This window comes from Halyomorpha halys, unplaced genomic scaffold (genome assembly GCF_000696795.3).
Source record: "Halyomorpha halys isolate HHAL.00 unplaced genomic scaffold, Hhal_1.1 Scaffold1471.1, whole genome shotgun sequence".
NCBI classification, from domain to species: Eukaryota; Metazoa; Arthropoda; class Insecta; order Hemiptera; family Pentatomidae; genus Halyomorpha; species Halyomorpha halys.
The window spans coordinates 170492-184827 of NW_027104806.1; the positions used below are offsets into that span (position 1 = coordinate 170492).

The 14336-nt window shown below is 31.3% G+C and overlaps 1 protein-coding gene across 1 annotated transcript in view; it reads right to left on the minus strand.

Annotated features, from left to right (window-relative positions):
• Window positions 1-14336, minus strand: part of LOC106689799 (LIM domain transcription factor LMO4) — a gene marked incomplete in the record, with an annotated part of 204057 nt that overhangs the window by 102003 nt on the left and 87718 nt on the right. Inside the window, 2 exon segments of the mRNA XM_067045436.1 lie at window positions 8374-8527; window positions 10511-10697. Of these exon segments, the coding sequence (XP_066901537.1) occupies window positions 8374-8527; window positions 10511-10676 (320 nt within the window).

Consider the following 14336-nt stretch of genomic DNA (forward strand, 5'->3'; position numbering starts at 1 on the left):
ATATTTTATCCGTTACATATAAATATATATATTTATATTTGTTTTTTCGGTTTGACTCTACAGACCTCCTAGATCTTTGGCCTTACGCCTGTCTGTCTAGGACTTCTGCTTTTCCAGTTCATACATTTATCTTTTTTATTTTATTTTTATTATTATTATTTGTTTTGCTTTTTATTTACTAGGTCTTTACGTAAATACTATAATTTAATACGTTCAGACTTAATACTCGTTACCATTGAGTGTTATCAGGTGGTATTATCAAAATAAATTTTATTTATAAAAAAATAAAATATCATGTAGTGAAGGGTAAGGTTACTTTATAACAGGCCTACTAGCTTTGAGACAGTTAGTAGGACGACCTCAGTTGAGAAACTAACCCGAGTCTACGGTACTATCTTAGGAATACGTTCAGTTTAAAATAAAATCAAAACTTTTTTCTGTAAGTTGTTCATATTTGAAGTTGATTAGTTGACCATATAGATAACTATAGATGGGATATTTATGTGATAAAAATTCAAAATAAGCGCCTACTTTTACATAAATATGTAATGAAAAAGCGGAAATATTTAGAATAATATAATTAAAAAATTGGGTGAATAAACCTAAAGAAAGTCAGAAAATAAATAAATAACGCATAAAACTTCTTACTTTGTTAAAATGTGTATACAAATAAATAAATAGATTTTAATGTAATAATTACTTCTATTCCTCAACTCACTTGTCAATAAATTTGCAATTGAGATACATTGGTTAGTTTTCAAAAAACAATTCGTCAATGATTGCGTCACTTTCATAATTTTTTTTTTTAATCTTTCCGGAATTTCATTTAGAACTATCAGAGTTTTTTGTAATTTATAATGTACAAAACAAAATATACAAACTAAAAATGGAAATTTGAACTAAATTATGTACTCATAACACAAATATGAAAGAACAGAGAAAAAATTATTATATGTAAAACAAATTATGAAATATGGGTTTATGAGGAAAAAATTCGATTCATTTTGCACTACTCTAAGATTAAATGAACAAGACACGAATAATCTAGAACTGTTATAGGAGTATAAAGAGATATACAAGTCATTAAAAAAACTAACGGTACAGCGCTGAAAATTACTTAGTTGTTCCACAAATTACGCCATAAACAATAAATAAATAAAAAATAAAAATAACAGGCGAAATTATGGGCTTATAAATGCAAATGCAGTTTGTGCAAGTGCAGCAAAATAATAAAATGTTCCGGCCGTTAGACACTGCAGAGAATATCTTCTGCACGCAAGATTTTTCCATCATGCAACATTGAATCCTATTCTATAATTCTACATATTATGTATACGAATTTATTTCAACCTATGAATATTTCATTAAAATCATTATTAGAACATGATTGGCATTGTCATCTAAGCATTGTTTATATTATAACAATATAAATAATATGTTAGTTTAAAATATAATGTAAATAGTTAATTATTGATTATTGGCTTCGACACAAACAGCCATGATTTGAAAATTAAATAAATCTGTTCAACGCTAGTCAATTTACCAAAACCAGATAATAACCAAATAACGTACCACGAAGTCTTATTCCAACCAGATAGTTTTAAAGATATTATCTGGAACTATTAACGAAACAAAACAGGGTCCAGTTAATGACAAGCCACTAAATACAAAGGAGGTCGGTAGTAAAGTCCTAGCAATCAAACCTTCGTGTACAGCAATAATCCATTTAATATTTCAACGCATAATGTGCAAGCAGGACGCATTAGAAATGTTTACTAACAGGCAGAACGCAGCAATAGGACATTACCTTGACGCCGGAAGGGGGCAGCCGGAAAATTTACATTTTTCTACCCGATCTCTTATCAGGGGTCGAAGGCGCCTCACGTGACCATATGCTGTCAGTAACCATAGCTAGCTGATCAATGGTCGATGGGAATGTCGTGTCTCCTTTTAATTGCTTTTGTAGCACGGTAAATAATAAATAAAATATTAATGTGTATACATGAAAAAAATCGATACGAGCCGTACTGGATATTTGAACATAATTAGCAACGGAGGTTGTTGTATATAACTTCTGATTAAATAAAAAAATTAGACAATTAATCAATTAACAAGCAATTAACTAACTTTTGATGAGTACCAAGTAATTAACTTCTATTCTAAATGTTAAAAACTTTATTTTCAATTACTTTAGGTTTTCTTTATGAATTCAAGAGCTATAATAGCTCAAGAGCTATGATAGATGACACTATCACGCTACAAACTGCAACTACATTGTTTATTTACAAATTTAGAAAAAATGCAAAGATGTCCATTCAAGAAATCAGACATGGTAAAAAGGTTTCATAATAGTTTCTCTAGTAAATATTTACAGTTGTATATCACCGTGTCATTAGGTAGTGTGTTAGTAACAATTGAAGGCGCGACAAACATGATAAAGACACGTTTATACAGTAAAAGTTGCAGTGTTATACATTACACTGTGGAATTTTCTGATAATTACCTCTATGAGGACATTTACAGCCGTGGCAATGCTGCCGCACTGAGGCAGTGAACCTAATGTCAAGCAAAATACTAAATATATAAGCCTGGACAGTAAACTGTTGCATCTTATCGACTGTAATGGCGATCAGAAAGGGCAAACAATTTTGTGTTTTGTAAAATCATTTGAATGTTTTGGTTCTATTCAAAGCTTTTACCCCTATCAACATTACTGAGATAGAGCGGTTGCAAAAATGATCATTTTTCCATCTTATTATCAATATATTTAGGTAAGGTTTACTTCACTATGTAGACGGCACACTGTCTTACATGCGTAACGGAAAACTGTTACTTTGTAAACGACTTTTTAAGCAACATAGCTTCATTTATTCAAATTACAGTATATAAATGTGAGAAACTACATCTCATATTGAATAATAAGAGAAAATACAAAATTTTTGGGAGAAAGTGCTCCTAAATTGATGACAAAAATAGGCCAAAACAAGACACTGCGCAAAAATGTTGAAAAGTTGGCAGACAAGGTAATTCATTTAACAGTACGGTTTATGTGGTAATTAGAAATTTCGATCCTTATTTTTTATCTCATAATTACTAATGTATTTAAACAGGCTAGGTTTTTTTTAATTTTGAGGCTGCTAGGATTATGACCCATCGTCCTGTATGTTCCTTTATTAGCTTATCTCCAGATGTTGATGTTCGACAAGCGTTTTAAGTTTATAATCTAACCTCTCACCTAACAGGCATGAATTACCAGTACAAATTATAAATTTTTATTTAGAACTATACTTTTTTTGCGGCAGCTCTCCCTTATGCAACCCTTAATAATGATTAAGAATTTCAAAAAAAGTCAAATTAGACTAAGGACCAACCTGTAATCTTATGATATTTCCTAATAAGGTAATCCTATTTCTCAACCAACTCATGACAACATAATTCATTTAAAAATCATTCCAGCACCAATGAATAGATTGATTCAGATGCCAAATTGAAAATATTACAAGAACAATAATAGTTATTTCAAATAAGAATCATTTTTCAATTAATCATTTACCTCTAAATATTTCATTTAGTCTAAACGACACGGAATTGTGAAGCGTGAATAAAGTTCGTGAGTGCATTCCTCATTGCTGAATAAGTGTAGATAAAGTTCATGCCAATTAGGGAGTTGGCTACGGCTAAGGGCTGTTAGGAGGAAATGTATTGAGATAAATTGGAGTGATGTAATGATGCCACTTGCTCGGGTCATTAGGGGATAACTCAAAAACAAATTCTAATGGAACTGCTATCAGCCTTCTTCCGCTTATCGTCGCTCTCCGCTAATGTGTCTCCCGATAGATACACCAACATGTCACTGCAGAACGATAGATATATTCATATCAGGTGATATATATGTGAGAAGTAGGTAACCACAGAAAGCCGAGAAGTAAGAAAGTAGGTACCTACAAATCATAAAGCAATGTAATAAACTTATATACAAATCCCTTACTAAAACAACCCCTGAAGGTTCGTGAGTTCAGTAATTGGTAAAGAAATAGTGTTTTTAATGATTTTAACTCTAAATCCACTTTGTAGAGATTGGATATGCATTAGGGAGATCTTCCAACCGCTGGGTCATCATGGATGAAATAAAGGTATAACTATATCCTGTGTCAGAGTAGGACTCAGGCTCCGGGAATAAGGAGTGAGGTACCTTATCTGCTCAGATACCCCACTCCATCAATAATGTAAGGGTGTATAATTAATTTATTTGTAATTGAATTAACTATAAAGTAAAGATACCTCAAAAATGTTGATATCTCCCATCACTACTGCTAATAATGATGCCTTCTCAGAAAACTGCATATAATTCTCCAAACTACCAAATTTTTACCATATGATTTTAGTTTTCAAAATTTCAATTATTTGGGTATTTATAGTTTCCTCAATAAATTATTTAATATCAATGTTATTATTTTAACATATAGTGTTACCAAATGCCAACGAACCCGACTAGTTTTCTTTAAAATTAATGGGGAGGAAAAACGCACGGTGCATCGCCGCATTTGCGCCTGATGTACTATGCATCAATATTCAAGTGCGGGGCACCAACTTCCACTCGCCGAGCCACAGCAGTCCCTTACACCCAAATACCGGATGCGTTTAGCTAAATTTTATTAAATAATAATCCTATTCTCGTTTAATTTATGATAAAAAAGACTATCTAGATTTAATTTTCCGATTCGAAATACTTAGATTTGTCTAAGGGCGTTATGACACAGTCCACGCTCACAAACGTAGACTTCCTGTTTTGATTACAGTAAACGTATTGTTGACAATTATAAGTATTACCACATATCATATGCAACTAAATAATTACACAATCTCATTTAAACATCTATATTAAAAAAACTTGTGGAAGAACCCTTTTAGTGAAAGCAGGTAAATTCCGAAATCCCTACAGCATCATTTGATATGAATAGAGTGTCGAATGCCGTCATTTTAGCAAAAGCAAAGAAAGGCTAAGATAATTACATAAGAAATACCTGAAGAAAATGTGAGATGCCACAGTTCAAACTGTGTTAACATGGAATGACCCACTCCTAAATTATTTCACAGAATCCCTGGACGAGGGACGCGGAACCCGGTTGGGAATCATTGAGCTAGAGAACGGATTACACCTCGCCTAGCTTTCACTGTTCACGACTCTGAACTTAGTAACCCACCTCCTTCCCTAGTAGTAAGTACCATCAGCAAACACAGTTCAGGAGTTTAGGTAAACATAAAAATATGAGCTAGTAGTTAATGAATATAACTGCCGTAAATTTATTTTTCCTATTCCTTCCAATAATTCATCGGTCTATTTCTGATCCTTTAATGAGCTGATAATATCATCTGTTTGATTATCATTATAACAATTGCTTTATCTCATTACCATATGACAACTTCAGATTACAATCATATATGGAGAAAAATTAGTTATAGCTAATTATTTAGTGAGTTAAGAAACCACCTATCCGATTTGAAACATTATTTTTGCGGTAAATGACTGTTTATTGCCGAAAGCTTTACAATTTGAATATCAGTATAGGATCCAATTGAACATAGTATTAACAAGATAATAAAAATTGTGTAAGTTTCTAATCGTGGTTATTACGATTTTATATCCATGGAAAATAATTAATTTTAATAAGTTCGAAATAATCGTTATTTTAACAAATAAAATAAGAGGGTAAGATAAAGAATCCGAAATGTGAGAACATGAAACATAATTATCTATTAAACAAATTTATTATTTGTATATATTTTTAAAATCTTTTTCGAGGTATATAACTACCAGATATTAATAATAATAAAAATTAATTATCCAAATAGTCTCTACTTTCTTTATTATAACACATTACATGTCCAAGGTTTCGGCCGACCAAGCCATTATAAAGTACAGTCTTAATTTTCATATCACAGCATCACATTGATTATTTAAAAATTGGAGGATCTTATGCCCAAGTCAATGAACACAGTTAAAATAAACCAATTTGTCACAATACCATTTTTTATTAATTTATATTTTTCACAAGTTTTGTATTTTAATATCAATAACATTTCACAACTAATAAGTTTATTAATAAATCAATGTTGAGGCTGTGACACTAAAATTAAGATTATCCTTGATGTTGACTGGAGAGGCCGAAACATTGGATACATAAAATGTTTTAATAAAGGATGTTTAAACTATTTGGTTAATTTTTATCATTATTAATAAATTTATTGTTGTTTGAATTTTTTTTCCTCAAATTCACTTAATACGAATACAAAAGAATAACCAGAATTCGGATGCAGTATGACAATAGAATTTTACAAAGGGAAAAGCAAGTCGGATTCTTTTTTAAACTTATTAAAAACCCAGAAGTACGAATTTAAGTAGACTACTTTTAAAATTTAATTTATTCCTTGATGTTTACAACTGTATTAAATATTTACAATATGTAAATGTGATATTAGTTATATCAATGACATGATATAGACATGTAGAGAATCCACCCATTAGTAGAACTTCAAAGTAGAAATATAAAAATATTTTACATTTGACATCAAAAAGTCAGTCATTATAAATAAGTCATTAGCTATGACTACATGAGAAAATAATACAAAAGCATTTTCCACTAGATTACTAATAAATTTGAACTAAAGAAGTAGTTTTTCTGATTATAATAATGAGCAACTTTTAATAACTTTTTGTATGATGCTGTGTTCTAACGACAAAAAAGGCTGTATAGTGTTGGGCTGAATTTATGTAGTACAATATTTTTCTTTCCTGGCGATGCCTGGATTGGTGCAACATTGATTGTTTTTTGCTTTGTTTTTATTTACATTTAAAAAATAATGTTTAAATAGTCTTTTGTTTAGTTTTCTCTTTTTTAATTACATTTTGTGAAACCACTACACTCTCCAATATCCTTATTCTCTGAATTGATACTGACGAGACTTGACTACAATCGTAACGTAAAATATTTTAACGATATCTGGAGTAATCCAGGGACGAAAGACATTAAAGATTTATCCGCTAGCTGGAGGATGAGCCTAAGACAGAAAGGCGCCGCGGCTCATTAGCCCTAAGTGGCAACATTGATCCAATACAATAAACCGGGGGCCCCGGGGTCGGGGAGTTGAACTGTTTTGTTCAGATATGGGATTACATTTCTTCATCTTCATCTCCCCCTCCCTCCTCCTATCTATCTATCTTTGAGAGCAACTTACTTACGAAGATTAAAAAAGATAACCGGGAAGGATGAGCACGCCCTGGCGGAGTTTGATGGAATTAATAAAACAAAACAAGATAACACTAAATCCAAGGTTATAACCCCCTCCCCCATCGGTCAGTCTGAGTTAATTGGAACAGTCCTCCGTCTTCTTCATATACTTCTTTATCAGAATTCTTTCTTCTTTTTTTTCCCCCGCTAGCTTCTTTATGCTAAGTTCATCCGATATCTAGAGAGTTGACCTCATTCCGGAAGAGGCTAGATGTGAAAAAAACGTTCAAATTCCGAAGAGAATATTAATTTTAGCTATTTGATAGAAGAAGGTCCTCAGTCATTTTTTTCCCTCGAAGGAGGCCAATCAGGCGAGTACAGCAACAGAAATTTCATAGTAATTTAATTAATTAATCTTATTTCTACTAATAGTAAGGTTAAATAGTAGGAAAAATTAAATTCAAATTAAATCATGAAACTATATTTCAAAAAATCAATTCAATGAAAACTATAGACAGAAAGAGTTTGTTTACTCTGGTTTACTAGGACTTTTTTATTTAAGACCTTACATAGTTAATATAACAATAATATAATATAACTTATATAAATTAATATAACTCAAATGGTTATTAGCCCCGTGCAAGGACTACTGAGAAAGTTTGAAGTCCGGATAATTTAATATTTTAAGTGGTAGGGGACCTGATAGAGTGGTTGAAAGGCAACAAGTCGTGCATTTCACTTTATTCCTACTGGCAAATGCCAAAATAATGGCCAAACAAGCTTCCTGTTGATTACGAGTGGAAAATTACATTAGAATTTTTATTGTTTGGCATCTTATGTGCAAGCTACAGGCGGATTGGAATTATAGGGATCTTCGTGATACTTTCCAGTCTGACATTCTGAATGATTGTGTAGGGGCCCCTTGATTGAAACTGGAGCAATATTGGGTTAGGATGGCATCCCTATACTACTAATTAGCGTAGACTTTTGTCACCATTTAAATAAATCAGAACAAGAAGAATAAAACATATATGCATTATTATGTATGTACCATGAACAAGGTTGTTCATTTTTAATTTCCATTTGAAAGTTTGTTTTATTTAATAAACTTTATTGTTTCATAATACATAAATTTATGACTCACCTTATGTAATCGTTTTTGCACAGGATCATGTTGGATTTGGTGAAGCAGGAGGACCCGATGTCGGCGAGCATAGCCCCACAGCATGTACATTTGAGGCAGGAGTTGTGCCAATAACGGTCCAGTGCGTGGAGCAAGTATCGCTCAACGATTTTACCTGAAAAATAATGCTATTATAAGTGACAACTTCCCTAACTATTAAACAGTATGTATATATGTACTACTGGCATCGATCATTTAACATTGTTATAACCTCCTAATAGAATTATTTTTCTAAGCCCATCCAGAGAGACCCCTCTACCTTCCTGTCCATACTCCGTATCTTTGAAAATGATATATACCCATTTTTTGTTAAATCTTTTGAGTGTTTTATCCTTGATTACTCTACTCTACGTATGCAAATACATAAAAATCCTTTGGAGATAGTACACAGTAGCCAGAAATCCTGTAGCGATCCCATTCAAGCATTATGGAATGATGCCCTACTGACTGACAAAGCCAGCGATTTCCCTCGCACAGATGCGAGATGTTACAAGCAGATGACAGATGCGCAACCCAAACCGGTTCATAGAGGCCAAGGACTGTTGTCACTATATTTAGAGTCCACGAGCATAATTTTTTTTATGAAACCTAATTTATATTTATTTCTAAAAACGAAGTTTGGATATGGTTAATAATAGTAAATAAACTAGTTTCCGTATCTACTGTGAAGATGTTGATAGTTCGTCACCATGTTTATACTAGATTTATCAAATTCTTCATCGTTGGTAGTCTAGTTAATTAACTTGGTTCTGAAACCAATTTATAGGTTTGATTGTACCTATACCCGCAAAATAAACATATTTTTAAGATCGTGTAAAGTATCTGAACTCGTTCATGAGTTTGAAAAACCTTAATATAGGCCATTACAAGTATTTAATATTTTATTATTAAAAAAGGTACATCCAAATAGAATTAAATTAAATATATATATGCAACCCAGTATAGTATATACCATTTTCTTTCGAAATAAGAATTGTGAAGCCATTACTGACTTTATTAGATTGTATTTGCAAAGTTACTGAATAGCGGCACTATAGAAATCTATGCAAGGTATTAGAACCAATTTCACCACTACTAATTACACAACTTTCTTGGCTTGTGTATATTTCAACTAGCTTTTATCATTTGAACCAGTTCTACTTGTTTTAAACTAAACAAACTTACAGCGGGTAATCAAGAGGCCATTTGAACCAGTTGATTAGTCAGTTATTTTAAAACCTAGAATAAATACAGCTTTCTAACATATTAATATTTAAACGTTGATTTTAAGAAAATGTAAATGTCACAATAAATTTTGTTAAAAAAGAAATGCCAAAATTTGATTTAAAATTCGAGAGAGCTATAATTCTTTCTTATCTTGACTATAAAATCTAAACATTTAAAATCATGAATTATAATTTAGAATAGTATATTTTAATACAACGGATATAATAGAAAATGAGTTATATATAGTAACTGACATTTATTTGAAGTAAATGTTTTTGATTATTTGCCGGATTCTTTAAGGCAGATTTCATAAACTGTCAAGGAAATTTATTTTCGTCAGAGAACAGAGTTGATATTAAGTTATAGTAAGTGACTTTTGTTTGAAAGTAAAACTGTAATTAACAAACATTTTAATACTGGGAAAATTCTCATTTTACCAGTTAGTAATTTTATGAACGAGTTCCTGAAATTACATAAGCAATATTTGAATAATATATGAATTTAATTATAACTGTCGTAGAAACTTAGTTTGGTTCCATACTAAAAAAAAATGCAGATGTACTTGTAAATCAGTTTTTCAAATTCTGTAAAATTCATGCAAGTTGGTACTTAGCTTTAGGTTCTTTAACAACGAAAGAGGATTTTATTCAATTCAATACCAAGTTTTCTAACTACAATTAGAAGATCGGATTTACCACACCGGAGAAATAAAAGTCAACTGTCTCAAACAGTTTCAGGTTAGAATATGTACTGCTCCTGATTATTCCATTATTTTTTTTACAATTTAAAATCTATTTCTTTGTAAATTTAACAGAAAATATGAAAGAATCCAGGTTGGTTGCTTATGAACTGCAAAATATTTTTTGGGAGTATCTTAATTATATATACTTACCGCCACATCCTGCGCAGACTTTGACACCACCGTTGTTGCCGTGGTGGTGATGATGGTGGTGGGGGAAGTGGTGCTCGACGTGGTGCCCGTTGGCGTACCCCCCAGCGTCCGGTGGAGGCGAGTGTGGAGAGGGCAGCTCCGAGTAGGGGTGGTAATGGGGGTTCATCGTTGTGGCGGCCAGCTTGCTCTGAAACACCCAAACCCATTCATTAGCTAAATTTTAATGAATAACATAATTAGGTATAATAACAAATAAACTAAACATGCAATATATTTTTTTAAAAAATGTAACATGAGTCAATACATAAATTGAGAAAAACTGGACTTGATTTTTCTGATAATAAAAGTTAATTGGGCTGAAAACCTACATTCTATAAAACTACTTCTCGACCTATTTTAGTCATGTAACAATGTAGTTAGAAGCAAGAACAGCCCCATATAAGTTCTAAATTTAGAAAAATTATATTTAAGATTGAAGAAACGATGGCAGACATATCACTATTGCAGTACAAAAAATTATACTCACATACCTTTCTGAGAATATGGGTTGGTTTTGCATGTAAAACTCTAATACTTGACAGAGAACGCTATAAGAAGTACTAGAAACTTCTAAACATGGGCACTCAGACATACCAAGTTGTTGGATTGACTAAGACACATTATATTTTCTGTATACTAGACGATGGACAGCGGAATCAAATATAACTTTTTGGTAATAGTACATTTAAGGTCGCGGAGTTCAACTACTCCTGACCCAAATTCATCAAAAGAAGAAAAACTTTCCAGGGCACTGAGCCTAGAAAAAAATTACATTTCAACTTTCCTTCATTGCACGCTCAGAAAACTCATTAGATAAAGTAAACCCGGTTTGGATGAATCTACACCTCAAACAGAGAATCATAGCCAAATCTTTCTTGCCTTAGAAAAAATATATTTATTCCTGTTAAAGTGGGAAGCTACGTAGAAGAGCTATTCAACTTGGAAGATTGATTATTTGATGATAATGAGAGAATCTGGAAGAAAACTTAGAAAGAAATGTTGCTTAAGTTTGGAGATATGAAGATATAAAATGGGTAGATTGGATAGTGCAGAATCCGAAATTTGGGGCCTTACGCAAATTATAAATCGAATAGTTTCAGCCCCGAAAAAAAGAGGGGAAAAAGCCTTTTAAGTGAAGCAGTGCAATGTGGTTGATCAATAACTAAGTATAGATTAGTTAAAACGGATCAACTAATTAAAATAGATCTTTTTACTGAGCGGTGAGCGAGTGAATTTCAAACTAGCGAACTACTACAATTGAATCACAACCTCTGTGTCCTGGTCATTACATTTTAGCTTGTAAATTATAGTTAAACCACGATTCTCATCTCCACTTATTGTGTTATGAGAGTCAATCTTATCTTATCACTTATTTATGCCTCCTGCCATTCATATAATTTAAAATTATGAATCTTCAGTGATAATCACTTTAAAAAAAAAATAATGTAATTAATAATTATTTGTAAATTTTCTATTGATATATGTTTAAAATGGAAACAGGGTAGAGACTATACAATACCCATAATACTGAATCATAAATTTTCTCTTTCTGTATAACATTGAAATGGACACGGGGCAGTAGCTACACGGTACCGCCATACTGATTATAGAAACGCACAGACGGCTTTTGTTATACAGATATCAAACGAAACCTTTTTTTATTTTATTTTATAGAATAAAATAGAAAAATAATTAGTAGGACCAAAAGAGGGTCGAAGAAAATAACTATTTTTTCCCATAAGCTTAATCTTAAGTTAACTTAATTTATTTTCACTATATTACGAATCCATGAGACAGACGAGATGAGTAGCTCATGAAGACCGATCGGAGACAATAACGAACAAAACACAAGGAATAATGAACTACTGGCCAAGAGGAAAAAAGGCTTCAACTTTTATTAAAGCGTTGCCTTACTTCAATTACCGAGCCCGTAGTAAGTCCTAGTAATATACGCGCACACACTATTTCCGAGAGGAGAATGGAACTGCCCTGCCCTTTATTAAACACGGACTACCTATTTATGCAAATCGTATTAAAGTTGTGATTGCTTTTTTTTTTCTTTTATTTACTAACTTCTACTGGTTATTTCTCTTATAACCCTCCCCCCACCGAACCTTTTCCTTTTATCAACCGAGGGAGACAGCAATGAAGTCTAAAAATTTTAATTTAATTTTTGCTTTATTATTACTTTTCCAGTTTTAATTTAAAATATTAAATTAAGCCTGTAGCATATTCATTGTAATGGAAGTACTGCGGGGTATTGTTGGTTTTGATTAATAAAATATCCCTTTGTTGGGAAAATAAAATAAAGTGTGGAAAGAAAAGGAATCCTTAATTTATCTAAAATAATGTATGAGTTTAAATATCCAATGACAAAATCAAGTAATATACCAGAAATCTAAATTAATGAAATAAAAATAAAGTATCTATTTTTAATAATAAAAGTACCTATATAATTAAACACGTCGGTAAGTATCTGTATTGGGGTTGCAGTAGAGCCCAGTTTTAATTTATGTTTATAGAAAATTTTAGGATTAGGAATTTTGGGTACTGCCCATAATTTTAACAATAATACAAAGTCGTAAGAAATAACCAATTGAGACGTTCGGTCGTAAACCAAGGTAACTAGCAAAATGAGAAATTTTAGAATGTAAAATTATTGGTTAATTACAGAGTTTTACGTTTAAACAGGAATCACCTAACACACAAATTAGTACCAACACTATTTTGTTAAGAAAATATATTTCTGATTCTATCAGCAATTTATGAAATCAGCCTTACAAGAAGCCAGAGATGTAGAAAACGTCTATTCATAAAAAAAAAATTAGTTACATCTTTTAGAACCGAACACCTTTATTAATAAATTAAAGCTTAAATAAATATTATGTTCTAAGAGACATTAATCAAATGATTTAAAAAAAAATCAGTAGCCTCTCTAAACATATTACAAACCTACTTTTCTTAAATGGATTAAGGTTAAATTTTGATACAGACTTGGAATTATTTGTAAGTCTTAAAAATTAATTGACAATTAGCAAACTGTGGACTGCCCCCTTCTATCCTGGATTTCTTAAATTCATTCCCTTTATAACTGTATTACAATTAATTGTTATTTTTTTATGAATAGTACCTACACACCTCACTAAATAAAAAAAAAAATATTTTAACGTTTTTTGTGCTTTATAAGGAAAAGTTGGAATTTGACAGTTAAGTGGTTCTACTCTTCCACCGACAAGATTAATAAAAAACAATATTAGAATGTAAATGCATAGTGGGATACATGATTTCATCAGAGATACTGACCAAAAAAAAAAAATAAACATTTTTTATTTACGTATAAAATTACTAAATTTTGCTAAAAGAAAAGTAGACTCCAGATAGATCAATTATCAATTAACCTGTTTTCTTGTTTTTATTAATTATATCAATATTTTTACTTCTTCTCAATATTTTTCAATGCTTTACAATGTAAATATATTAGACACATGTAATATGACCTAATACAGGATTCACAAATACATCCTGAAAAACAATTGTTAAATTACGGTTATAATTTTTGCTTTGTTAGAAATAAACTATAAATAATTATTTATTAAGTTTTTTAATTCTTTCTCCGTTATCATTTTATTTTTATAGAGTTTTTCTACATAATTCTTCACTTGCTTTTTAATTTCTGGCAACGGGTCTGTCCTAAGTTTTCTATAAGTGCTATCTTCATTTAGTATCATTTTTAACTTCCTATCATATTCCTCCTTTTTTATTATAGCAACTTTTTTAGTCTTGTCCG